The sequence below is a fragment of the Aulostomus chinensis genome, chromosome 19, assembly GCF_037954235.1.
Source record: "Aulostomus chinensis isolate RoL2024-O1b breed Wild chromosome 19, RoL_Achi_v1.0, whole genome shotgun sequence".
NCBI classification, from domain to species: Eukaryota; Metazoa; Chordata; class Actinopteri; order Syngnathiformes; family Aulostomidae; genus Aulostomus; species Aulostomus chinensis.
The window spans coordinates 3,473,706-3,500,973 of record NC_141338.1 but is presented as its reverse complement, the minus strand read 5'-3'; the positions used below and the strand labels follow the sequence as shown (position 1 = coordinate 3,500,973).

The 27,268-nt window shown below is 44.4% G+C and overlaps 1 protein-coding gene across 1 annotated transcript; it reads left to right on the top strand.

Annotated features, from left to right (window-relative positions):
* Window positions 1-27,268, top strand: tnfrsfa (tumor necrosis factor receptor superfamily, member a). Its single transcript, XM_086187655.1, has 10 exons — window positions 1-289; window positions 12,997-13,165; window positions 16,532-16,663; window positions 21,242-21,353; window positions 22,371-22,504; window positions 22,615-22,704; window positions 22,786-22,832; window positions 23,405-23,686; window positions 24,119-24,155; window positions 25,056-27,268. Exons 1-10 carry the CDS (start codon window positions 233-235, stop codon window positions 25,355-25,357), a joined length of 1,362 nt encoding a protein of 453 aa, XP_086043781.1. The 5' UTR covers window positions 1-232; the 3' UTR covers window positions 25,358-27,268.

The following is a 27,268-nucleotide window of genomic DNA, read 5'->3' as shown; positions in this document are numbered from 1 at the left end:
AAAAAAATCTCAGTGAGTGCTCAGACCGTCTGTCTCTGCCTGTAGTGAAACGCCTCGAACTTCTGGCTGTGACGGGAAGAAAACTCATGAAAGAAACCGGATGACGGAGAGACTCCCGGGCTTACGAGGCTGTTGGCTTTTTTCCCCACTATAACGGTGTTTTTTTTTTTTTTTTTTTTTTTTAAAGAGACTTTTGTCCGGCGGTTGAGCGGCGACGTCCAAGTCCGTGAGAATGACTCATCTCGAGGTTCCCAGGATGAACTTCGATCCGGTGGTTGGGAAACTCTCCGTAAGTAACGACTCTCAGTAACGCCGCGCTCGCCTGCTTGTCTCGTCGTTAGCCGTTCCGGCTCCGTTTAGCTTCTTTTATTTCCTCAAACTGTCTTTACGTCTTAAACAAGTCTCCGACTTCTGGCTAGCTTACTGTCACTAACGCGCTCGCGGCGCTGCCGCCTGCCGCTTGCCGCCTGCCGCATCAACCCGAGCGGCGATAAATACGTCTGATTCATACTGATCGAAGTCCCCATGACGTGAAATTCGGTTGGAGTCCACATCAGAGAGAAAAGTTGGGCCGTGTTAGGGGGCTGAGCTGGGACATGAGAGCCAGGGCCAGGCCTGCGGGGGGAAGATGAAACAGACCGTTCATTGTCCCGCAAGAGTTTATACACAGGAAGCGACATTGTGTTTGTTGTTGATTTGTGTGTTTGTATTTATAGAGAGACAACATATTACCCCCCCCCCCCCATAGGAGTTGGAGCAGTTCAGCCCCCCCCCCCCCCCCCCACACACACACACACACCCCTGTGCTGGGCATCATGTGGTCATCAAGGTCCAGCATATGATGGCACAACGGATGTTGTTGTGTTTATCAGTACTCATAATAAGAGCCTGCAGTGAGGTGCTTTTCTTTGGCTTTCAATGCAATTATGTGAAGTGTGTGAGAAGCACAGGATTTGTGTGTGTCTGTGTGTGTGTGTGTGTGTGTGTGTGTGTGTGTGTGTGTGTGTGTGTGTGTGTCTGAAGTTTTAAGCCAAGAATTTAACTTGCCAGTTAGTCGATTAAAGCCGCAAAAGTCTCTCAACGGTTTTTCCACTCTCAGACCTTCACACAGAGACGTCTTTTCATTCCTTGGCTGTTGTTTTTTCCAAAACCGTGCAGCACCAAAAGTCTTGACACTCTAAACACATTAGTGCCGCGGCAGTAAAATGTAACTGTTTATTAAATACCAGGACTGCATCCCATACGGGACCAGTTAGCATTACAGTAGGAGCAAAGAGTTCTGAAAGGGCCGAGCTAACAAGGCCGTCATGTCCTCTGACTGTAGCTGGGCTCACTTGATGTGCTTCCATTCCATTGGCAAGTGAATTTTGTGACTGAAGTTGGCAACACAGTTCCGTCAGCAGGTGGCAGTACAGGCAACTGCGGGCATAGTTTACTGTTGGAAGAAGAGGTTGTCTCAGTCGTCTACTGGTGAAAACTGGAGAGAAATTTCAAGGAATTGATGGGCAAGTTGTTCTTTCATGCCAGCTCGTGGCTTTCGGCCATGCTGGAGTCTGCCCGGAGACAAAGGCAGACATTAAGAATATCCTGGAAGAGTCACATGACTGGAAAGGTTGTTTGGTGTTGTTTTTTTTTTCCTGTTGTTGTTGTTTTCAAGGTGGGAACATTGTTTTGTTGTGTTACTCTTCTTCGCCTGTGTAAAAGTACACAGCAGAATGAGAGGACGCATGATTCAGTGTCCCAGACGGAAGACAATCACTGGACCAATGTTGTTCCAGTATGAGATTCCGAGGTTCTGTCCGCAGACTTCCTTCTTCTTCCCCTTTTCTTCTCATACAAAAACAAGAAACTAGCAACAAGCTAGTTCCTGTTGAACATCTGACAGCCGACAGACCATTTGAGAATAAGAGCTAACTTCTTAAACTAAGACGACATGGGGGTCGTCTCGTCCTCCGTCCACAAATGTGCTGTTTCGCCGCAGTTTCTCCCTCCGTGATGATCCACGCTGGAGTAAATTCAATCTCAAATCGCATTATCTACGTATGTCAGTCCAGTTTTGACAAGTGCGATTACAGTCAGACTGTGTTTACATGTCCAGTTTGAGTCGTACTAATGCAATAATTCCACTTCTACTCACATTTTTCAAACCTAATAACTGTAACTCTGCTTGCCATTTGATTTTTTTTTTCATCCGTATGTTGATGCAGATTTTGATAGAAGTAGCAAAATGCATTAAAACTCCCTTGATTCCCTCAAAAAATATTTTTAAACTCTCTTGAGGAGGGTTTGTCTTCTTTTAAAAAGGATAAAAGTGCAAATTGGGAGGTGGGAACCTGTACAGCTTGTCCAGCTGACAGTAGTTCCTCCAGATTTCTTCATTTCTGTCTGTCAAAGACGACCCTTGTCGCTTTTCCATGCGTAAAGTTGCCTGTACTGCCATCTTCTGATGAAGACTCCTGTTGCGCTGTCTGGTTTATAAACTCCAAACCAGTTAATGGAAACACGCTTAATTCTCATTTTCCTGTTAGCGACATTTCCAGAGTTTGCCTCAAACTCGCTTGACAATAAAATGGAAACACTGTTGCACACAGAAGTGGCCGTTTGACTAACATCTGCTCGGACATTTAGTGTTTGTTTTCCGCGTTGTCAGATCTGTGTGTGAAGTCATGCAGTGTTCCATTACTCAAATCAGATTTACTTCTCCGGGTGGCAAAGTCAATGTTTATCTCTTCTGTAAGCCATTCTGGAGGAGGCCTCGCCAACTGGCCTTGTTGCTTAGGGACTCTGAGGAAATTTCACCCCCTCCCCTCACATCCCCTCCCTCTCTAATCCCCCCCCCCCCCCCCACACACACACACACACCCCTTGAAATTGCCCGAGTTATACGTGCCTGGCTGTCCAGTAAACTTCCTGTCTAGTGTACACAGATCTGCTGATATTAGTGGCATCAATTTACTTCTGAGAATTGTCATGCCCATGCAAATGTACACTAGATTGTTATCTGTTATTGCTTACTGTGCGTCTGGGTGTTGGTTCACACAGGAAATATCCCTCTCTCGTCTCTGTGGACAACAGAGAAAAGGGCAGGACAGACATCTGGGACCAGAGAAGTCCAAACTGTGTCACTGGGGACAGAGCCGTGGTCAACAGATTGGCCACTCTAAGACCATGACTGCTGCTTACTGCTGATCTGCATGGCGACCATGTGAACAGTTCTAAGCATGCCAGTGGCTTAGAAAAGCTTCATGGCCACTGAATGATGCAACGGGGTGCAACCAAGTCACTGTCAGATACCAGGTGGTTGTGTTGCCATAGCGCACGACTCTCACTCGTCACCTCCCAAAGCTTCTCTTTTTTCCCCTCCCCTTTATTTTATCACCTGTCTCTGGATGCAGAGTTGTTATATTGTTGGCGTTTGTTTTTATGAACCTGTTGCTGTGGGGGCAGGCAGCTCGCCTTTTATCTGCTGAGTCATGCAGGAAGTGCCACCTGTTCAGGTGTTGCCCGCTGTCGTAATGCATACCAGAGGAGGCGCGTCCCCACTCCTGCATGACCGGGCCGGTGGTGAAATAAATGTATGAGCCAGATTCACATCAGCAAACCATGACTTGTATTGTTCTCCTCGTTTATTATTGACTTGGTAACAAAGAGTTAAAGCAAATTTCTATAATTGGTTTCTTGATGATTGGTGACGACTGGACTGTAAACTTCAGCGGGTGAGCTCATCATTCGCAGGGTTTAACAGTTTTATCTGTTCATGCGGATTGTAGCAGCCCTGTTTCTGAATTATTCTCAAAAACGATGCCTTAATGTGTCTCTTCATTTTTCAGTTTTTGTCTTTTGACCAACATTCACATTAGTTTCAGTCACATTTTGCTCGATGAATTGCTCTTACAGTCTTATTTTAGGCACCGTGTGGGTGTGTCAGTTTGCCGCCCGTTTTTTTGTGACTTATGTTGTGAACTTTAATCCCTCTATGAGGATGATGGAAATGAGCATCTAAAAGCAGTTCACCAACCAGCATTTAGCAACAACTGGGAGCAGGAAGAATTAGTTCTGAAAGCAGCCTTTCAGCTGCCAACATCTAAAAAAAAAAAGTATAGTCTATGGAAGATTCTTTTGTTCAGATTTCGTCAACAAAATTGCCAGTTTACGCACAGGAAGAGGCAGCAGTATTTGTACTGCACATGTCATAAACTGTGGTAAGTTCAAGGTGCTTTTCTGAGTGATGATGTCGGGTCGGAGGTTTACACTTTAAAAGAGATTAAACCAACAGAAAAGTCATTAATAGGATGGAACGCTTGTGTGACAAGAGGCTGCTTTGGTACTTCCTCTACTTTCACACCAAAATACCAGCAAGACACGCACACAGTGAGCAAAATGTGTGACAGGTTCAGGTGGATAAGCTGGACAGAGATCAACAAAAAGAGCATCAACAGATCTAAGTGGTATCGCTGATCTGCCAGATTATTATTCTAAGTGTCGGTGGGGATTTTCACACCCGGTGCTTAAAAGCAAACTGCTGTCCATCAATTAGCCTGCTGACGTTTATTCTACTTCTGTGCTCAAACTGATATTTAGACATTTATTGAATTTCCTCAACTATGCTGCAACTGAGGTTCCGAAGCCTGGTATTGCAACCGTATTTAAGCCCTGTTGCGTTCAGTCGGAAAGTAACCCTAGGATAAAAACCACAATTCTGAACTGAAGCGGTGTCGCTGTCTATCCTTTTGCATCTGATTTCTTGCTAATGATCAGAAGTCACAAAGGCTGATTTGGGGTAAATTGGCGTGCGCTTGTAGGCGGCCTCCATGTGCGTTTGTGATCAGAAGTCATCTGACGGGTGGAATCACATGAGTGGTTTTACTGTCCTCTGTTGGGACATTCTATTAGGAATGATTACCGGTTGTCAAAGGGTACAAAACTGTAAAAGTCCTCGATACTTTCTTTCTTTCTTTCTTTCTTTCTTTCTTTTTTTTCGGACCGACTGTTGTCCTAACAATGAATGGATTAATCAGGATTATTGATCAGTAACTGCATGGAACACAGTAGATATTTGGAGGTAGACCATTCAAAACCATGAGCAACCCGCTGACAGTCCCGCGCGTCGAGATGAATGAGAAGATTGTAATAAAAGTGTTGAGCTTCAGCACAAACTCAACTTTTGTGTAGAGAATGGACGTCTGTTTACAAAGATATAAACCCCACATAAACGCCTGCTATTGATGGTCACTTAAGTCCTTGTTGACCTGCTGCGCCGGCCACATATTCTACATTTTTGCTGTGATGTGTTTATAGAGAGGACTATAAACTGCCAGCGCTTCATGCTCCTTTTTTTTTTCTCTCCAGCACAAAGAGGAGCTTTAATGGAGCTAATGTGATTGTCTCTAGAGCGAGGTGATGGATTCTTGCACATTCTTTAATCTATTAGTCATCCTTTCTTCCTTCTCTCCCCTCCTGGAGTTGTCTTGTGAGTCGCCGCTTAGCTTTCGTCTGAAGAGCCTAATCAGAATTTGAAAAGGCTAAGTTAGTCGCCCTCCAGCACACAAATCTTTAATTCAATTTGTGTATTGACATTACTGTCCTTGATTATCCTTTGATAGCGTGCTGCATGACTCAGTGGTGTGTCGCACATGTGTGAGAAGCTAACCCTTCACAACCACTTCCCGATTTCAGACAAATAGGAAAGTACGTGTCAGGCTGCACCTGCCTCTCCAACTCTCTTTCTCACATCAAAACAATATGGCCATTTGATGTGGTTAACATCAGCCCGTTGGCCAGCGTGAGGTTGCCTGCTGGGAAACTTTCGTCATCACGGATTGTTTTTGTTGTCCCCGGTGCAAAAGGTGAATGTCACCCAACCTGCTTGTGACACTGTGTCACACTCATCTAATCAGTGAAGCATACCTCCTGAGGAAACTCAAGAATTTGTGTCACGGAGCTGCAGCTTTCCTGAGTTATAAATATCCCGCCTAGCGGATATGTTGTGGGTCTAATCGGTTGCTGCGCCTGCTCCGAGGCAGGCGGCTGCGAGGGGAACAGTTTGGAGCTGAACCCTGCATGAAGCCTCTGTATTGTCTTGAGCTTCCTGTGCTCCCTGAGAGGAGGGGGCAGACGCTTTTCACACGCTCCCACTCATACACTCAATGTGTACTTGTACACTCTATTGTATATATAAGCGTGCACGTATTTCTGTGTGTGCATCTTTTGTGTGGCTTTCACACTCTTAGCGCTTTCTTGTCCGTGTCTTGATATTGAGTCACTATTTTCAATTTCTATCCCTCAGATTTATAATGATGAATGTGTCCTCGCTCGGCTGAACACTGATTTATTTGCAGGGCTGTAGTGAGTGTCAGACATCTTTCTTTTGACATGAGCTGTGTTGTACTTGTCTGTGTCTTCTTAACAGAAAATGTCAACGTGATTTATCACTCAAGAAAAGTCGTGCATGGTAACCCACTGTCTCGAGGGAATGAGAGGATTTATATGTGAAGCGTAGCTCAAAGAGCTTTCACTGCCCTGTCTGTTCTGATTGGAATCGTACAAATGCAACAGTTCCAGTTACACAAAATCACTATTGATTATCATCAATGACAAATTAAAGCTGGAGTGTTATTTCTCATCTTAAAGCTGCAACAATCAACTTTCAGCATTTTGACAAAAGCCACCGTCTTAACCTGAGTGATGACTCGTGAGCAACATGTTCATGTCCTGAAGGTCTTCATCTGCCTGGCTCGGGTTAACGAGAGCTCACATGCCGTAGTTTTGGGAATAAATGAATGAGACAACATATTTACTAGTGGTATAAATCACAAGTTTCATCACGGTGCTGCGTCATTTCTTTTAGCAGACAATCCAGGGAATTTTGATTTCTCAAAAATTGTGGCAATACTATTGGGTTCAATTCTGGGGCCTGCAGTCAACACAGAGTGTCTGACAAATGCCAACAAAAGGTCATTCTGGACATTTTATTAATAAATATCAAAAGCAGCCTTCAAAACACAGTCCGAGCACATGTGCGAAACGCGCAACTGAGATTACTTGGATGTCCATAACACAAATAAAATCATTTCAGCTGCAGCAGCGAGCCACCGCCTGTAGCGTAAGAAAGTACAGGTGTGGTGGAACAGGTGTGAAAACATGCGTCACAATGCGTCTCATTCATACATCAAAATTATAGGCTATTAAACTGACGGCTCGACCCACGTGTGCTCAATCTGGTCAGTAACCTGCAGCAGGAACAGCTACAGCCTAGCTCATTGGTTCATGCTAATTTTGTTTTGTGGTCTTATTTTGCATGAGAGGCTGATTCGAGCACAAGCTTCAAGGAGCGCTAATGGCTGTGAGTATCTGCTTTATTAATGTGGATCACATGGAGAATTCAGAGTTAAATTAAAATTGCTCCCTAATGAGTCATTAGGTCCAGGTAGACGCTTGGCGCTTGGGGCGACACTGGTGAAATGATCAAATGAAAAACGAATGCCAAACGAGTCCTCAACCTTTTTTTACTTTTGATTCAAAATTTCATTTCATCTTTTTATGTCTCTTGAAAACAAGAAGCTGCCCGAATGCTACACAAGGTGCTGAATTATTTTGAAACTATTGTGCATTTAGTTGGATAAGACAAGTGAACGCGCAGTCGGGTTTTTCAGCTTCTAATAGTCTAATCAGGCAGAATGCAGGCCGATAGTGCAACATGCAAATATTTCGCTTTCTAAATAACAGGATGATCGGTTTGCATTTGTACAATGTGACTCAACTCTGACGGTATTTGAGCTTCTGAACAGTGGCAGCTGGGATGTTCCTCCTCTGTTAGCAGATCTTTTTTTGGGGGGGGGGGATATATTTCATGTTTTCATGGTCGTGGGAGGCAACAGTGATAACATCTGAACTGTGGCCAAGTGAGATGATGACGCATGTTAACTCCAGTAAAGATTTCATGCTCAAGTGTGCTACGAATCGGCATCCGTGGCAAAGCATGTTGGTTCCATCCTGCTCTCATGTCATGTGCTTAAAATGATATCAGGCGAAAATGGCTAAATTTTTCGATGTGACATGAAAATAAAAATAAAGTGGCGGTTAATTTCAAACTGTCTATAATCTGATTAACGAATTAGCTTCCCCTTACTAAAACAAATCAACGCACCATTAAAGTTGGATTCCAAAACGGGATTGAATTAATGACCAGACAACAGGAGCAAATCAAAGAGGGAGGATGACTTCAAATTGGAGATTTCTTGACCATTCTTATGATTTAATCAACACGTAGTGACGTTTCATTCACTCTAATCTTGGTCTTGTGTAGAAATGTGTGCGATAGGACAAACAAACAAACACCTTGGCTTGTTTTGTTTGTTTGTTTTTTGGTGCCAGCCAATCGTCCTCGTTGTGGGCAGTGCTAAAATCACAAATGCTGCAACGGAACCTTGACAAATCAACATGAGTGATGAAACGTGTATATTGATATTTGTTGTATAACTTTACAACTCATTTACAAGCAAAGTCTTCGTCAAAAACATGACATTTTCAGCGCATAGCTTGCTACTAGCTAGCTAGCTTGAGGTTTGTTGTTGATGTGTGTGTGTGTGTGTGGGGGGGGGCTGGTAGCACATATGCCTGTCACAACAGTTACAATATCAAATGACTTTACGATAATCAGGCAGAATTCAGTAATTCTGCAGACCCTGTCGTCCATTGAGTTTCTTATGTTTGTTCACCTGAGAATGTCATCTACATTCTTATTCCACTATTAATAGTTTGCAGCACCCTGATGTCTGACTAAATATTCTAAAGTTGATCACATTTTGAAATGTTTTACTTGCATTATGATGCTATTATATTCTCATTATGTCATAGAACGCTCATAAAATGTCAACGTTATTGTTTATCACAGTGATTTCTGGGACAATTAATCATCATGCCCAGCAGCACATGAAAAGTTAAAGTTGAGGAGGAAGGCGGAATAATCTCCCAGTTGCAAGTGCATTCCCTCAAAGTTAATCCCATAAATCAGACCATTGTAATCTAAACTTGTCACGGACGCTTTTCCTCTGTCCCTGTCACGGTTCTGGGGAGTAACACAATATTTTCCACCAACATCCCGCAATTGATAGACAAAAAAGGATTGGTTAATAAGAAAAGCATGAGGTTCTCCTCCGGATGCAGGAGTATAATAACGTACATCATGTGTCTCCTCATCAGTTGACTATGATTGAAATCATCCATCCAATATGAAATGAAGAATCTCCCTTGGTTTGTGTGTGTGTGTGTGTGTGTGTTTTGTGCACCGCATTTTGAGTTTCTCCTTGTTTTTATAATGGAGCTGGCTGTAATTCCCTGAGGGGCACGGAGTGATCACGGCACTCTAAATGGCCCATTGATAACCCAGGTCAACTGAAAGGATGTCCTGTCATTTAGTCACAAATGTATTCTCAGTGTACGTGGCATGTGTAGAGCTTGTGCCAAGGCAATTTGGAAGAACCCAAGGCCTTTTAGAGGAAGTGGAGGCGAGCTACTGTTGTCAGATAAACACAGGCTCCTTCATGACTTATTGTAACTTTTATTAGTTTAACTTGCATCCACACAAGTAAACTACTAACCTATCATACACAGACTTCACAATAGGACAGTGTGCAGCCAAGTAATCTGCAGCCCGTCGCTGTAGGGGGATAGTGGAGTAGACTGAAGCACTTCAGCCAGGGTTGGAGAGTTTCCAGGGATTGTGGGTTTGGAGGGATCTCTACACTGAGGTTACGGTCACTCAAGTCTTCCTCCTTGCTCGGTCGTGGAGGTAAAACCAAGCCACATTGTGGTTGCCCATAGTGTTTATGTATACCGTGCATATTATGCCTATGTAGTTAGACAGCCGTGGAGTATTAGTTCTGACATATGTTGACAGCTTTTGTTCATTTTCCTGTGCGTGAGCAGATTGTGCTTGAGGAACACCACAAAGTGTGATTCCCTCAGACTGACTGTGCTGTTTATTACTAAACAAAAGGTGGACAGGGATGCAGTTTGTTCCCCACATGGAGAAATGATCACGCACTAGAATGACTCTGCAGCTGTATTGGAAGCCAGATGCACCTTTGACGGAACACCTGCTGTCGCTGAACGGAGGAGTTGTGGCGTCACGGGAGGCTGCACCCTGGCTGTGTTTTAAACCACAGGCCCGGAAATGAAATGAAAGACTGGTAATGATGTCATCTCTCTGCTGCCCATGCTAAAAACAACATACTAGCATTTGGTGGACCATTGAAACTTATCGAATGTTTTCTGATTGATAACTGTATTTGTCGACAGTCGTTGTATGAATTCTTTTCCATCATTGCCTGCTAGGTTTTTTTGTGTCAGTAGGTTTGAGCGGTAATGTGATAATACTCTATACTGGGCGACTTAAAAATAGAGACAGTGTCATCACCATCATAAACAGATTCTGCTGCACAAGGGCCCATTTCAATGACGTGATAATTTTGGGATTTTATTGGCTATACATTCTCCTCCAAGTGGCCCTGCCTTTTTTTACGAGAGAAGGGGGCGGGCACAGGGATTCACGGCAGACTCTTACTGGCTACTATGGACCAGAGGCCGGATACGGTTTACAGCAGGCTCCTTAAAGGATAAACAGAAGTACGAGGCATCTGTGGTGTCCACAGCTGTCTGTGTCCACATCCGTTTTGGAGTATAGTTCCAGATTTATGATACACACATCTGCCAGTTAATTTGAAATAATATGACAGCAGTCCGTGTGTGTGTGTATGTGTGTGTGTGTGTGTGTGTGTGTGATAATGGATGTAATTATGTGTTAAACGTGGAACTGGGTGTGATCATGTCATTTTATGACCTTGTCCAATAAAATAAGACCGTTTCTGCTGTAACGTTATTGTTTGTTGGATTACTATGAAGCTTGAGCAAGCTGCCTACGTTTTTAGGGATTGGCGAGCCAGTAGTGCTCTTTACCGCAGGAAAAAAAGAGCTTTAAAGGTATGACGAATTGGATACCGCCAAAAACTACATTGCATATATCATTTGTATCATCTGATTTGAAAATTTGCCATATCGATTACGGCTCCGGCAGTTAATATTTGACAAGTTTGGGTTTGTAGTAGGTGTAAAGGAATCATTGCATCAACGCCAGTCCACATCATAGCCTGACCTCAACAGAGGAGTAACTTCCCATTGCGGTGGCACAGGCTGGTCCGCTGTGTAGCATCACATTTATTCTTGCTCCTTTCAAACCTTTTCAGAGTTACTTATTTCAGTAAATGCCACTGTTTTGATTGTATACTCTTAACAGTGGCAACAACCAACTAGTGTTTAGGTGATGTAATTGCAGCATGAAGTGTAAATACTCACAGTGGTTTACGCTGTGTTTTGACGCAGGACCACACGTACCCTTCAGTTCACTGTGTGCCCTTTCTGTTTGTCCAAATGTTTTTCTCTTGACAACTAGCATTGTGCTTTTGTGGTTACAAATGCATCTTGGAGGGAACATTTTCGAGCGTATACGGTACGACAGCCATCTTAAAGACTCAATGTGTGGACTGTAGCCAGCCTTCTGGACCGTTGTCTTTTTCCCCATCTCTCCTTTCCCCTTCTTAGTGGCGTACATGTGCTTTTATGCATATTTTTCACTCATTTCACATAGCCTTCTAACTACTCTTTCTCCAATTGCATGTCTCTATACATCCCCCACCCTGCAGTCATACACATAGTGTATTCAAGACTGAGACTCACCCTGTGTCATGCAAGCTGTTAGCCCCCCTCCCCACCCCCACCCCCCCACCCCATTTTATCTCCCTCCCCTTTCCGTCTCTCTTCTGCCTCCCCAGAATGTTTGGATAGATCTAAATGGTGTGATTGTGACTGCTCTGCCGGCTGTCTGCCGCTCCACGTCTGCCTCTCAGCGTCTTTGGAAAGTCTGACGTGAGCAGCGGGGAGAGGAAGAGGGGAAAAGGCAGAGAGAGAGAAGGGAAAGTTCTTGTGAGCAACAAGGCATGGCTGCCCTCCAGAGAGCCAAGTCAGGAGTCAAGCCTCAAAAGTCAGGCTCTTTCTCGGCCGCTGCTGCTCTGCTCTGTACACTCCCACACTGTCTTTTCAGACTGCTTATTCCCTACAGAACATCCCATCTTCAACTCTCAGTCTACAGTTTCTCACTTTGAATCGACACTCCTCCCTCTATTTCTCCCTCTCAACCCGGCCCTCTCCGCCCTAACCTGTTCCTTTCTCTCCCAGTCTAGTAAAGGGGTGGTGGCACAGGAGAGACAAAAACCTTCAAATCTAGGCCTCTCTTTTACCCAGAAGGTGTCCCATTGCGTTTGAGGCGCTTCGTAGCGGTGTCACATGTCACAGCATTCAAAGAGCCGGGGTTTAAGAATGTGGGTCATTTGAAGTAGAGGCACTAAAGTGTGTTGTTTGCCAGTGAATGGAGCCTTCTCACATTGACATGGTGAAAAGCGTGTGAATAAACACCAGCGCCTGGGGGCAACACTAAAGTGTTCGGCTATATTCTTCCCAGTACCCCACCTATACAAGTCTGGTATTGTCTACCACATGAATGGATTTCTGGAATCACATTTGATATGCTGGTGTCCGCTAAGATACCTTTCTTATCAAACCCATTCTGTTGTGTCCCCAGCAGAGAAAACAGACGGCCTGCTTTTTAAACGTTTCCTAGAAGAAAGCTAGATCATTGAGTAATTAAGTTTGGTTGCCTGTTGTGCTGCATGTAGTTAGCGTATAGCTCTGCATCCTGCACACACGGGGTTGTTTTGCCTCCAGTTTTGACCGGCTGGATTGCTCCTGTAATTGCTTTCCCACGGCAGATGTTCAGGTCAGATGGTTCAAATTAAGTCATAGATTACTCACATAAGGCTTCCTATGAAGATGCCTCCTCTTTTACTGTCTTTCATCTGATGAATTCTGTGATACCCAATTGTAATGCGAAGCTTTTGTCTGGTTTCTCTCTCCCTCTCGCTCCGTATCCGCTTGGTGATGTAGGTGTTGGTGGTGATGCTTCTAATGAAGCTGGTTTGTCAAGCAGCAGAACCTCCAGCAGCTCAGTGGTCCAGTGACGATTACAGAAACATCACCCTGCGACGGCACAGAACGTGCGTGGAGAACAAGCAGTACCTTCACCAGGGACTCTGCTGCCTCAATTGCCATGCTGGTAAGGATGAAAAACACTAAGTAAAATATACACTCCCAGGACTATGTTGGTACTGCAGGGCACTCATTAATCAAGAGAAAGAGAGACAGTGTGACATCACCCTGCAGCAAGCCCCACACACAGCCAGGGTAAACATGTTACAAAAGCAGTGGTGATTTTAAATGTACTTTTCGAAACTCTCAAACACCTCTTTCAGCAATATTTGCAATGCAAAGTTGGACGCAGTGGTACACAAACCCTGAGGAAACACCTGGTCAAACATAATCCAAAAGCTGAAGATAGCAACAGCAGCCCACCTGAAAATCTAGAAGTCTGGAAAATAATTTTTTGCCACAATAAAGAAGGTGAAGCACTAGGACCTGTATTAAATTCCAGGTGCTGTCTTGATGTGATAACTCTTTAGAAAGATGATGAGTCTTACATGTGACTGACATTGTCAGATAGGTCATCCATCCATCCATCGTCATCTTCCGCTTATTCCTACACATTAAGGGTCGCGGGGGGGCTAGAGCCTATCCCAGCGTCAACGGGCGAGAGGCGGGGTTCACCCTGGACAGGTCGCCAGTCCATCACAGGGCCAACATAGAGAGACGAACAACCATTCACACTCACATTCATACCTACGGTCAATTTAGAGTATCCAATCAGCTTCGTCCCCAAATTGCATGTTTTTGGACTGTGGGAGGAAGCCGGAGTACCAGAGAGAACCCACACAGGCACAGGGAGAACATGGAGACTCCACACAGAAAGATCCGTGCCCGAGCCGGGACTCGAACCCGGAACCTTCTTGCTGTGAGGCCACAGTGCTGACCACTGCACCACCGTGCAGCCCAGATAGGTCATAGTTCAACAATATGTTGATTATTTTGATGTTGCACAGAAGTGCATTTTATACACCCAAAAAAAAGTCTCAGCTGAGTAGTATTGTATTTTGCTTGTGACGATAAGACGCCGATGCAGACTTCCAAATTGTGTCTTGAAATGAGACTAGAATGTCTTAAACAATCCTCTTTGTCCCACTGAGATGCTACTAGCTTAGTGGTCCTGTCTCAAACTGGGTGTGATGGGTCTTTTTGTCTTTAGAACCAACGTCTTGAGCCTGATCGATCCGATGACTGTTGATGGCCGTGCGCTAACACTTACCGTCCTCCACCATTCGCTAAGCTAACTAGCCATCAGATACGGGTGTTAGAGATTATCTTGTCTGGCTCTGGGGAAGGTGGATAATAAGCTAATTTAAGAAAAAGTTGGCTTGTTTCTTTAAGTAGTAGCGACTTCCAAACTGAAACACCATGAACAACAAACTGCATTGTTTCATACACCCAGGAACGTCAAATTACGCAGTGCCACACATGCAGCCTCTTTTTGTGTGTGTGTGTGTGTGTGTGTGTGTGTGTGTGTGTGTGTGTGTGTGTGTGTGTGTGTGTGTGTGTGTGTGTGTGTGTGTGTGTGTGTGTGTGTGTGGAAAATAATGAAGTCAAGTGTCAAAGCCGTAACCTCAACTGTATACTAAACACTTTTGCAAATATTCACTGCTTAGTCTGGAAAGAATGTGTGATGACAGGAGCAGAAGGCTGCTGCAGAGTGAAGCACAAAGCGAAGTGAGAAGTGCAGGATATGAAGTAGAGGTTATTTTTAAGGCCCAAGTAATAAAAATGACTGACCTCTTAATGTATTATTTAGATAATTTGGTAAGGCTGATTACTTTTACCTCTTTTTTTTTGTAGCTTGAAACATATTTGAGCAAGATGCAATTACTTCATGCCGCTGCTAGCTGATTAAATTATTCCATTTGCTTTCTATTTCTGCCCCCGTGGTGGCTTTACAGCTGTGGACGGAGGTATCGTGTTTTTGGAGCCGGCCTTCTAATTTGGCACAAACATCCACTTGGATTCAAGGATGAACTGATTAGAGCTTGGTCGTCCAATCTTAAGGTCACCGTGACCTCACGGAACATGTTTTTGACAGTAAATTGCGTTTGTTCCTTCAACTTGTAGAATTTTTGTGTGCGTGTGACGTTTGAAGGCTGTTTTCACAAGTCTTCACATGCTCAGCGCGAGTCAGATTTGAGGAGGCGGGGCAACAACCACAGAGCGTACGATGTGGAAGGTGGAGATTTTTTTAAAATCAGCTGGTTGTTGTTGTTGTTTTTTTAAAAAAACAATAAAGTACCCGGTTAAAAAAATTGTACTGACTGAAGTCTTTAAAATTTGATACAGGGATTCATTTATTTTGTTTCAAGTCTGCTGGGAACTTGAGACAATTTAATGCACAGTCATCAAATTTATTTTGGAGGCGTTATTTCTAATTATCATGTATTAGTATTTTCTTTTGTCATTGAGGTTTAAGATTAATGAACTTTTGTTTTTGAATTAATTGTTCATGAAGAAACTTCCCACTAAACGTCAGTTTCCATGTATTGATTCAGCGACCTCTGTCTGCTTGACCTTTTCTTCAGCTCCACTGTCCAGCTTCACTTGTATTCTTTTTTCTTTTTTTTTAAATGCACACGTTGGTTTGTTTTTTCTAATTCTAAGTTTGAGTTGAACCTCAGGCCGGTTCTCCAGAGTCTGTTTGGAGTTGTGCACGTTTACTGGGAGAGGCTACGCCACCGGTTAGCGACAAAGCAGTCGATGGTGACGGAAGATCATATGATTCATGAGGCAGAACGGTCAGAAACAAAAGCACAGGCCTGACGGCTGATTAAATTGATTGATCACAATAATCAGAAGCCTGCGTGGTCACTGCATGTGCATCCAAGCTGGGCCTCAACACAGTAAAAATGGACAACACGTGGATGCAGAAAGTGTAAGCCCGGATCAGATGGATGATCAGAAATTCTGGAAACACATGGGAATCAAGTGTTTTTATTAATGGTGTGCGTGAAGTGAGTCTGAAAAATGACTTCACATACTCACTGACTCACTTCCTCTACTTGTGTTGGTCCCGGTGAAATGCAGAGTTGAACTTCCCGAAGTCACGTCACTGCATGGAAAACCACAGTGTGAGGCGCGCGCGTTTGTCTGTGACCTTACGCCACAGATGTTGACTTCAAAATCCCACTTCTCTCACCTTCGGGTTAAAAAGCCTCTTTTGCTCTGCAGTTTTACTTCTGGGTTGGTCAAAGTCTCCTCAACAGCGTTTGAATGCTGGGTTGTAGAGGGCCTGAAGACAAATGTTCTACATTAGAACAAAACAAAGGAGCATCTTGGCGCTCCGGATGCACGTTTGTCTACACGTGGCCTCAAAAACCGGGATTCCAAATTAATTTAATTAACACACTTTACATGTTGAGGCTCTTTGTATTGCCTTTCTCAATGCAGTTTGTGTATATTTACCATCAGAATCTTCGTATTTTATTTCCAGGAAGCTTTGTGCAGAAGGCCTGCGAGAGAGACCAAGAACAGGGGATGTGTCTCCCCTGTGAGCACGGCCAGACCTACACGGAGCACTCCAACGGGATGAACCGCTGTCTGCCTTGCACCCACTGTCGCTCAGGTAAGCAGAGCACCCTCACCTGGGCTTCTTCATCATTTTAATTGGGTCAGTGGGAAGAAATGGACACGTTTTCACCTGCTGAGTTTGTGTTTTTATTCTGGATACTACAGTTTTGGTGTTTTCTGAAGTTCAACACTTGTCGGTAGGGGTGGGAGGGAAAATCAGGAAACTGCAATATATTGCAGTACTACCTCTAGTGACACAGTATTGGTACACTGACACAAAATATCAACATTTTGATGAAAATGATGAACGAGCATTGCTTGATCTTTGTTGCCAAATTCTGTGAAAAACCAGCCCCCCCCCCCCCTCCCCCCGAATTAAACCGAATTTCTTCTTGTCTAAAACACCTTGAGGGAAGTGCTCTAATTTGGCACAAACGTCCACTGGGACTCGGAGATGAATGGGAAAGGTTTTGGTGGCTCAGTCGTAATGTGATATTTCCTCATTATGAAGGATTCGATAGAGATCGCCCCCTAAATTAAAACAGAGTTGACCTAAAAGACAAGTCGAGGATAATATCACCGCCGTCGGGATCAATTAACCTGACAACTGAAGGTCGTTAAAAAGAAAAGAACAATACCTAATTGAACTGCCCTTTAATTCTATCCATTACCCTGAAAAACTTCATAAAAGTTGAGTCTTTACCTGGGAAAGCTGATCCCTTTGTGTCTGAGCCCCAACCTCTCACATGCACCACTGAAAATGTGATCTTATGATGTTACATGGAGTAGCAGGGCGTGTCTCTTTTGTTTGGTTCCGTGCGCTGAATGTGAGCGTGCTTCCTGTCTCGGGAGAGTTGCCGGTGTGTCTCTTACCTGGTTGAACTGGGTGTGTCTCTGCCTGATTGTCTCCCACACTGGGCGTCTTTGTGTCCATTGAAAGGCCAGAGCTGCAGAAAAGAGACTACTGTTACATTGGATGTGCTTTTGTTCCCTCATTGCGGTTTGAGAAGTATTTTGCTCTAGTTTTAACTTCTGAACCACCTCGTTAGAATTCATAGGAACACAGCAAAGGGACTCTGAATTAAAAATTCAAGCTGTCCCCTCCATGGACTCCTTGCACTTGAAATGAACGAAGCAGTTATCTGCTCGAGTTCTATTTTGGAACGAGTCCTTTGACTTACTGAATTAACAATGGCGTGTTGTCCTTTTGTAAGTGTGATCTTGTTTTTCATTCATAATCATTTCGGCGTAGGTTAAAAGCATAAATGACTCTTTATGATTCAGATGGAAAGCCTGTTACCATTCACATCATAACATGGTCCAGACCTGATCCTCTCATCCTCTGGTTGCTGACTACCTGCTGTCCGCCTCTCATACGTATCTCTTTGAATGGAGAGACCCTTACAGGGACTCTGATCTTATTCAAAGCCTCGCCGCTCTCTGCTTGTGTTACCTTACAATCAGCGCTCCACAGAATTATGTAACAAACACTGCAAACTATCCGTTGACACTGAGCTGCAAATAGTTTGGTGCAAATCAGCTTCAGCGTTTTCTCCCTCTGAGGAGAGTGAGGGGAGGAAAGAAGTAGAGGAAGTCAGAAAGCAGATGAGGAGGGATGAAACTATGATGGAAGACGGGAGCAGGAGCAGAAGAGGAAAGGAGAGCAGAAGAGGATGTTGTGTCCCCCCCCCCCCTTTTTTTTTTTTGTATCTTAGATTTATAATGAGAAATCTTTTTCATTTGGAATTCTCTCCTTTCAGCGGAGGACACTTCAAGGGATAAACTAGAAAGCAGCGCTCCAAAATCCCTCCTCAGCACATTCTACGTCCCTCCGCCATGTTTGGTGACAGTCGACCTCAAAACACAACCTCAGTGGAGGTGGAGGAGCGTGAACGGATGGTTGTTTCTCACATGCTTCTCCCTAAACTATTGACGTGATACGGCACGACTAAAGGTTCTTCTGTTGGGCCGCAGTTCTATTCAGACCACATTTCCCCGGCATTCATGAGGGTCCTTGAAGGGCAATTAGAGCAGCCTGGACGATTATGGGATGGATTCAAATGTGATTGTGTGAACGCTCCTCTGGTAGGGCGTAACAAAGATTAGCGATGGTTTGTGTCAAACTCGTCCTCTACCCGTGTCCTCTTATAGTAACATGAACATGACATCAGCATTTGTGGTGTTGTGGTTTCAGTCTGATGCAGACGGTGATTTCATTGGATTTTTTTTTATTGGATTTTTTTTTTATGAGCTATCATGTCTTTCCAAAACGATGTGCAGCTCTGTAGACATTTCATTATCTCAGATGACTTGAGAAATGGCGCACAGAGCTGCCATAAATGGGAAAACAATGTCCCCGGGGGAGCATGCCCTTGAACCCCCCCACCGGTTTGGACTAAAAGCCCCCAGTGTTTACATCGTTTGGCTCCACCTCTGCAAAGCACAGCAGCGCGGGAGAGAATAAGTCTTGTAATGTAAAGCGATTTTTCAGAGCAACATGGAGGACAAACTAACACTTGGACAAAATGGATGAGACGGAGTCACAGAAGAATGCCCAGCAGTATCCGCTTTGTTTCACTCTTATTTTGTTTCACTTCTTTACACAAATTCAACTCTTGAGTGCCTTTTTTCTTTTTTTCCTAGGAAGCCATTTTTGAATAATTCAATAAGATCATTGTCACAGTCATCACAAATCGGTACATTCTTGTTATTTTGTTGTTCTCCAATATCTCAACAATGATCTGCGATGCCAGTGAGCTATGAGGCTGCTGCGCTCACTCATTTAAAGGGCCAGTGCGCCCCTGCCGCTGGATAGTAGATTTTATTGTTTTTAATTGCAATGAGAGCAATTACCGCTGGGATGCTTCCAATTGGAGCAGACAGTGCCGGATTTTTGGGGTCGATTCCAATATTGGGATTAAATTGTTGTTGTTTTTTTAAAAAAATCTGACGTTGATACTTAGCCAGTGAACGTGTCAGGCTCTGAAGTTAAGGGACAACGCAGCAGCGATCATTCCTGCAGTACTGTGACTTAGAAGTTAGATACTGAGAACCCTCCTTTGCTGCTGGATTTTATTGTTTGTCAGAGGAGGACGTGTCCTGACTCAATCTCTGATTTTTCTCTTCATTTTTGCAGTTTTGCACAGTAAAAGTTATAGAAGTACGAAGGTTTTGCACTGTGTAAAATATGAGTAATACAGTCAACAGCTGCCACGCAGTTTCCGTACCAATGCATCACCCCTTCAGATGCATTTATATCGATATTATGAAAAAAAAAATTGCAGTGATAAAATACAGTCACCGTTTGTGCTTCAGATTTTCCGCAGTATAAATTTGAGCTCGTAGCAACCCTGCACACATCTCCTCCCTGCAGGGTCGTCGTCTCTTTAATATCTTCCAAAAACACACGCTATATTCTTTTTTTCACTCAAAAGAAATCTGCCTGCAAAAGGTGATATTTTAAGTTGATTTTTCTTTTTTTAAGAACTACTGAATCTACCTTTTGACAAACCATCTCCATGGTGATGAAACCCTGATCTCTATTTATCCAAACAAGCAGAGTGACTGCCTTGAGCCAGGAAGTGTCTCCTTACATAGTCACAAATCACATGAATGCAGCATAAGTTGCAGCTGTGTTATCCTTCTACCGACTGCGTCTGGATCATGATGATCATTTACATTGATAGTAGCTAACACACACACACACACACACACGCAGATAGAACAGAGGTAGAAAAAAACCCAAATACGGGAATCTACACTTGTGAAACTTCGACTGCTGTTGTGGATCAGTAGACTTGATTTCATAGTCAGTGGACGGATTAAAGACCCGAATTCTTCCCGTTAGACGCATTTCTTCTTTCTGAGTTAATCCCCCAGAGCATTGCTGACATACCTTCTCAACCATTCCCACATGAAGGTGACAAACTGTCGGCTCCTCTATGACTAAATGCATTTCTAGCGCTTGTTTTCACTGTTGACTCAAGAAACATAAAGTAAACGTTTGTTCTCACATCAGAGAAACAAAATCAACTGAAGCGTCCGAAATATTGAGTTAGAATTCCCTTTTAGAAGATTATTTTTAGTCTGCCCACCTCTACAACCCACTTTCTGCTCTCTGCCTACCTAACATGGCCATTTTCTCGAAATCGGCAAGCTTGGAAATCACATTTTCTGCAAAGGGCAAATTATTTATTTTTGATTAAAGGAATCGGCTGATGTGTTTAAGGGTCTAAATTTCATGAATGAAAGATTCTCTTCTGCATTGTCCTGTAAAAATTAGGCCAAATGTCATGTAGTGACAAAGTGAAACAATGATGGAAACTTATCTTCAGAAAATCAAGCCCGTTTATTTCATTTGTGTCATTTCAGTCGTCACACTTTGTTACCTACCTGTGTAAAATTCACGTTAGTTCCTGAGCATGCTAAAGGCAGATATTCATAAAAAAATGATCACAATTGTATGGACAAATAAATTCTAGGGCTGTGAAAATGGATTCTTCTCAGTCTGCAGTGCGGGAATCCAATCGTCCTCACTTCTGTCAATTATCCTCCAAGTGAATAATGCAGTGTTCAAACACGGAGGTGTCGTGTTTGACTCTTTAAATCTTTATCACAACTTTATTCCCCACAGATGAAATTGAAACGACGCCCTGCACCACAACTGCAGACACCAGGTGTCAGTGCAGACCAGATACCTTCTGCGTCCCAGATCAGGCCTGTGAAGTCTGCAAACGCTGCGCCAAGTAAGTACCGATCATAACGCAGCCGTCAGTTCAATGAACTCAGCAGATATGAGTTAGTGTTAAAGTTAGGGAGACTTCTTGCTTCTTTCCAACCTTGTTAAATGTATTTCAGTCTGTTTTTAATGACTTACACTGAAGATCAGGAGTCAAAGGTTGAAGAGAACATTTTATCTGTCAGACCGGTAGCACATACCTCCACCAAGGCGGCCGGCCAGGGTTTAAAATGCTGCTATTGCTCGGTTATCAGATCTACCTCAAATTTGAACGGGCTCCTCCTCAGCCCGTGCTTCCCTCTCCCCCGGGTGTGGTGGGGTTCAGCTCCTCTCATCATCGAGCAAACGGTTAAACAGCGTCGCTAAAATCACCTCCTTACTGGAGGGAGAAATGCTCTCCTTGCCTTTTTCATTCAACAATTTCCTCACCATCTGCAATCAATTTCTCACTCCATGTGATGCTAATTTGTGGCTCTGCCCCATGATTCTGATCTGCCCCCAAAAATCTAATTGGTCCTTCCCTGTCCATGCTCCGCCCCTCAACCATGTTTCATAAAAATCAGCAGTAGTTTTTCCATCACCACGGTAAGGACTCCTCTGTGGTGCTGAACCATGGACCTGCTGTTGAAGCCCGGGATCTTTGGGGGGTTCTGTCCTATCCAGCTGGTTCAAATTGCCGGTTCAGAGTCGGTTTCTGGCCGGCAACAAACCAGAATTCAGGACCTGGGTTTGGTTTGTTACCTTAGAGTGTGTGCACTCACCCATGTCTGTCGGTTTGTTTGTCCGTCTGTCTTTCAGCAGACTTACACAAAAACTACCTGGCTGATTGTGGTGGTGCGGGCCGGGGAGGAAGTTAAATGGCCTAGAACGGATCTGGACCATTAGATTCCGGCCCAGATCCATTTAACATTGCGAAAAACTGCAGGTTTTCATTTTTGTTTGCCCTGGTGGAAGTGTGCGCTCCTCAGAGGGCCCCTCTAGTTTTACACGTAACCAATTTTTGCTTTTTCCTACAAATGTACAGGTGTAAAGCAGGTGAGGAGGAGGTGAAGAAGTGCACCCCCTTCTCAAACACAGTGTGTCGAAAACGGGATCCGTCCCCTACGGAATCCACGCCAGCTGTCCCGACACAGGCCCCTGTCTCTCCGACGCTCATCGGTAACTTTGCGTCGCTGTTTCACACAAAGATTACTGCCTAATATTGGAGGGATGTTAGTTTTCTGACTCACCTGATTTATTTCTGGTTTTTGTGGGTTTTTTTTTTGCAGTGATTCCTATTTTTGGTTTCCTGTTCCTCATCCTCCTGGTCTCTGGACTGTGGTGGTTCCTGTTCAGGCAGCGCACGTGTGAAATACCATGTGAGTGGGAGTCATGGACCTGACCGAGTCTCTTTAGCTTCACTTCTTTTTACTGATGACGTTCGTCCTTTTGTCCAACAGGTGTGAGGAGCCACTGTGACACCAGCGAGATCGTGAAGGTTCCCATCGTAAGCACATTTTTACCTCCATCATCACACGCTTGTGTCACTCGCAGGAAATCCGGTGGAAAGATAGGCAGCATTACAAGGAGCATGTGATTTACTTTTTGGAGGTGATCCAGTTCCAACTGTGGATCCTGGATCCTGTTCTGGACCTTTTGGCAGGACCTAGAGATCAGTGGTGTTTCTCTGGACATGTTGTAGAGTAATTTCGAAAGAATTCCTTGAATTCATGAGAGTGAAGAATGTTTCTGGAAATCATCTCAATTGACCTACTTTTTAATATGACGGTCAGCGTGATGTTGAAATGCGTTCGAGGGACAAAGTCCTGAAGGCGGTTTGGGCTGCGTTCTGGATCAGCGATCCCAGAGACCCGTTTCTGGCTGCTGAGAAGGAGCTAAATGAACAGATTTAGATGAGGCCGTGTTGGTGTTGTGTGCCCTGAGTGTGTTCTGGCTTGCTTTGTGTACGATTCCTCTCCTGCTGTGTTCTTTTAAAAGTATTCTTCTCATCCAGCTGTTGGTACTGCAGATAATTTGCAGTAAAATACTGTTTTCCCTCCTGCACTGTTCTCCCGTCAGGACGAGATTGGACCCACAGCAGAGGAGAGACAGAACAATCAGAACGCCGGCCTGGAGGGGGAGGAGGCACGCCCAGAGTCACGGCCTCTGCTGCAGGAGACCCAGGCTGGGATAACCAAGGCCTCCTCTCCCCTGGAGGATGAGGACCGAGGACTGGGGGACAGTTTACCCAACACCACCAGTTCGTCTCAGACCAGCCTGTCAGCCCTGCCCACAGCAGCCTCGTCTGGCAACACCCCCCAGCAGAGCCCCACGGCCCTCAGACTACCATCTGCAGCAATGGTGAGGGGGAGATCCACAGGTTAACACACATACACACACTGGAAATGGAGGTACTAGTGTGTACCTAAAAGACTACAAATACCAGTTGCAGGAGGGAGAAGACGTTGGTTTACCCTTCAGCTGTCTTGGTACTCTCACTGTCAGTGAGAGTGCGCGTCTTGTTTGTATTGTTCCCTTCTTTCTGCTGTTGTTAGTGTTAAACTTGTGTGGTCATGTGTTTGCCAACAGTGCTTTATAAAGCCTCTTGACCTGCTTGCTCTCACTTCTGACCTCTCAAAGACTGATATTGTTCTCTGAGGAGCTGAACAGAACTGAACAGAACTGGTCTTGTCCCTTCCTACCTCCGTTTTTGAAGTGTATGTTGTGCATTGTGGTGTTTTTATTTTCCAACCTGAATGGACCGGCTCTCACGTGCTCTCTCTGGTGTTGCAGGATGACCCCCTGCACCATCGCCTGGTCCCCCTGCTAGGTAAGACGCCTGCAGACGCAGGGAGGGATTGAACCTCCCATTTACACTCGGCGAAACAATCGTTACTTGTTCCATGAGGCTCTTTTCATGCCACTTAGTTTGCCCTGAAAGGCAGCTGCACACAGAGCACGGCACAGTTAATTTCAGTCCACAGGGTAGTCAAATAAACAGCGTCTCCTCAAGATCTCACATTAGCGGCTTGATAGATTAATAATCTCATGACAGTCAGGCCTTCGGGCCTTCAGGGGTTTGGAACACGCTGTATTTTTTTGCTGTTGTTTTTTTCTCATGCTAAATTAGGGAAAACATCACTCGGCCCAGTTTGATTCTCTGTTTAATTTTTTTGGTGTGCATCCCCTGGAGGAGAGCGCACTGCAATGTACCTATTGTTCCCACTGCCATATAGATGAATGTATCTACTGTGTCGCCAGGCAGTTATTTCTGTTCTTTTTTTTTTTTTCTTTTTTTTGTACATTGAACTGAGCAGTAGTAAGTCACTGGGTTTCCATGCACTGTTGCAGCGGAGCTCCAGTTGCAGCTCGGTTAGGTCCTTCAAACCCAACGATGTCGTTGCGTCTTTGGTCTTCAACATCGCAGCAGGACCCAGGAAACATGTGCAGAACCGCGAGGCGAATTTAGAGCCCAGTGGCCGAGTAAATCGATCCCCAGCCTCATAATCCAGGCGTGTTAACCCCTCTTTGAAAAGTTGACTTCAGTCGGGACCAGCATCTCTGGAGAGAAGTCCCATTTTTTTGTCAGACTACCATAATTAATTGTCTTTTGCAGACTACTGTTTGTTTTAACAAGTCTGTATGTGTGTGTGTGTGTGTGTGTGTGTGTGTGTGTGAGAGAAGTTCAGTGTTATGCCACTAACTTTTTCTGTTTATTTCCGTTTTCAAGGGTCAGAAAAGTCCCTGAGGAAGAGCTTTGACTTGTTCGACGAGTACCTGGACGTACGGATCCACAACAAGTTCTTCAGGATGATCGGAGTCAGCGACAACCACATTCGGATTGCAGAGAACGGCGCCCCCGGTGACAAAGTGTATGAACTGCTGAAGAACTGGATGCAGAGGCAGGGACTCAAAGCCGATATCAACGACTTGTTAGAGGCGTTGCTAAGTATGGACCAGCGCCGCTCGGCTGAGAACATCGCCTCTGCCGCGCTGCAGAGAGGCTACTACAAGCATGCAGACACACCCTGAAGGAAAGGAGCCTCCTGACGAAGTCAAATTAAGCACATGGATGCTGTCGGAGGACACGGTGTCTCACGAACAGGCTGACCTCTTTGTGGCTGCCTCGCCACGTATACAAAAGCCAGTAGTTTTAAAAAGAAAAACACAAAAAGGGGAAGGTCAAGCCGTTTGTGCTCTGAGGATTTTGAAGTTTGTTTGTATTTTTTTTTTTTTTTTTTTGGGTCAAGAAAATGTTTTCAAAAATCTAAAGAGCAGAATAACATGAAGGTGTCGAGTTCCCCAGTGGGAAGCGACACGTGGCCTTATACTGAAAGCTAAGACGTCTCCGGGCGCGTGTGCAGCCTGATCATTCAACACTAGCTAGAGACGAGGATATACACTGGTTTGTAGGAGTGGCATTAGCTATGTCACTAATAACTGTGCCTCTCTGATGCACTGACCTCTGGCACATGCAGGATTTAAAACTACAGTCGCGCTTTGTAGGTTCCTCTGCGAGCACGAGGACGTTCTCCAGTGTGACGACCGGGGAACCTGTTTGTTCTGACAAGGGTTAATGTGTGGCCTTACTAATCGTAAACTTTACCTCTTTAAATGCCATTTGATCTAAATGCGTCGCGGCATGTCGTTCACGGCCAAGGAGCGCGGTTTGTAGAATCAAGTCACGTGAGTCATTCAGTCTTTTCAGTGTTAACTCCTCACATGAGACGTAGAAGGAATTTCACAAGCTCATGTTCCCATGTACAACTTCAGACGTCATTTAATTTATTGACATATTTATTGTAATGAGTAATAATTATCTTTTCATTATTTATACCATTATCTACCCTGGAATACAAGCACACAGGTTGTATGAGCGCTGTGATCATTTCAGCAACAGTAACAAAAAAAAAACAACAAAAAAAAGACTGAATCATTGAAAGTGTGGTTGAATCGTGTCGTGTTTTAACTACGCTCTCGTTCAATGTAGCACTTCTGTCCACACTGTCGTCCTGATGTGCCATTTCTTCACGTCTGTTATCGCCGTCATCACATTAGGGGAGCTTCCGAGGATAAACGCCTCCGCGTTTCAGATCGGAGACGAAAATGAGGACTGACCCGTGGACCCGACTGACGGAGTAGATCTTCCCTACGCGTCAGCGGGGACGCGGGATGCAGGTACGGATGAAGGAAACCTTTTCTGGATTTAAGAGAAGAAGAAGAAAAAAAAGAAGCTAAATTTAACATCCCTGAAACTCTTGTACATACATATAAAATCCTCACGAGGTGTGTGTGTGTGTGTGTGTGTGCGCGTGTGTGTGCGCGTGTGTGTGCGCGCGCACGCGTGCGTTTGTGTGTGTGTGTGTGTGTGTGTGTGCGCAGCTGTGGTATCAAATCCAGCTTTCGTGAGGAGAAGTCAGTAAGAACAAAAGTATCCGTCAGTGGTGGCTGATGTGACAGCAAGGTTTTGCCCGTTTCCCTGCAGTCTCTTGTGTATAAAGTGAAGAGTTACAGAGTTTTATATTGTTGCTGAAGAGTGATGCTACAGTGCTGGCACTGCAATCTATTGATCGACAAAGAAAACACAGCCTGCATCAATTTCTAGGGACCCTGTACACTGCTTTCAATTAACATTGTCCTCTTCATTTTTTTTCTAACACATCAATTTATCAACCTGTTTCTGTCCTCTTTCCTGAAGTAGCATAGCAGTGACAAGGTTTTCAGTGCATGTTTTTACTCGGACAGCTCATGTGTTCAAGTCTCTTGTAGAATTTCTGTGTTTTTAACTTTTACATATTTAACTGCGAGTCCTGGGGCGGATCGGGTGCCGCTCATTGCCATTAAGTCATTTCCCCCTTAGTTATTGTTTGCTTGTCATGGATTTCAGACATAAATTATGCAAATAAAGCTGTTTTTAATGTCAATTTCAAATAAATATTTTGT

What these genes read in the sequence shown, in the direction of transcription:
- tnfrsfa (XM_086187655.1), top strand. Translation starts at nt 233, where the DNA reads ATGACTCATCTCGAGGTTCCCAGGATGAACTTCGATCCGGTGGTTGGG. An exon ending in GCGCACGTGTGAAATACCAT is followed by an intron (nt 22,705 to 22,785) that starts GTGAGTGGGAGT and finishes TTTGTCCAACAG; the next exon opens with GTGTGAGGAGCCACTGTGAC. An exon ending in TCGCCTGGTCCCCCTGCTAG is followed by an intron (nt 24,156 to 25,055) that starts GTAAGACGCCTG and finishes TCCGTTTTCAAG; the next exon opens with GGTCAGAAAAGTCCCTGAGG.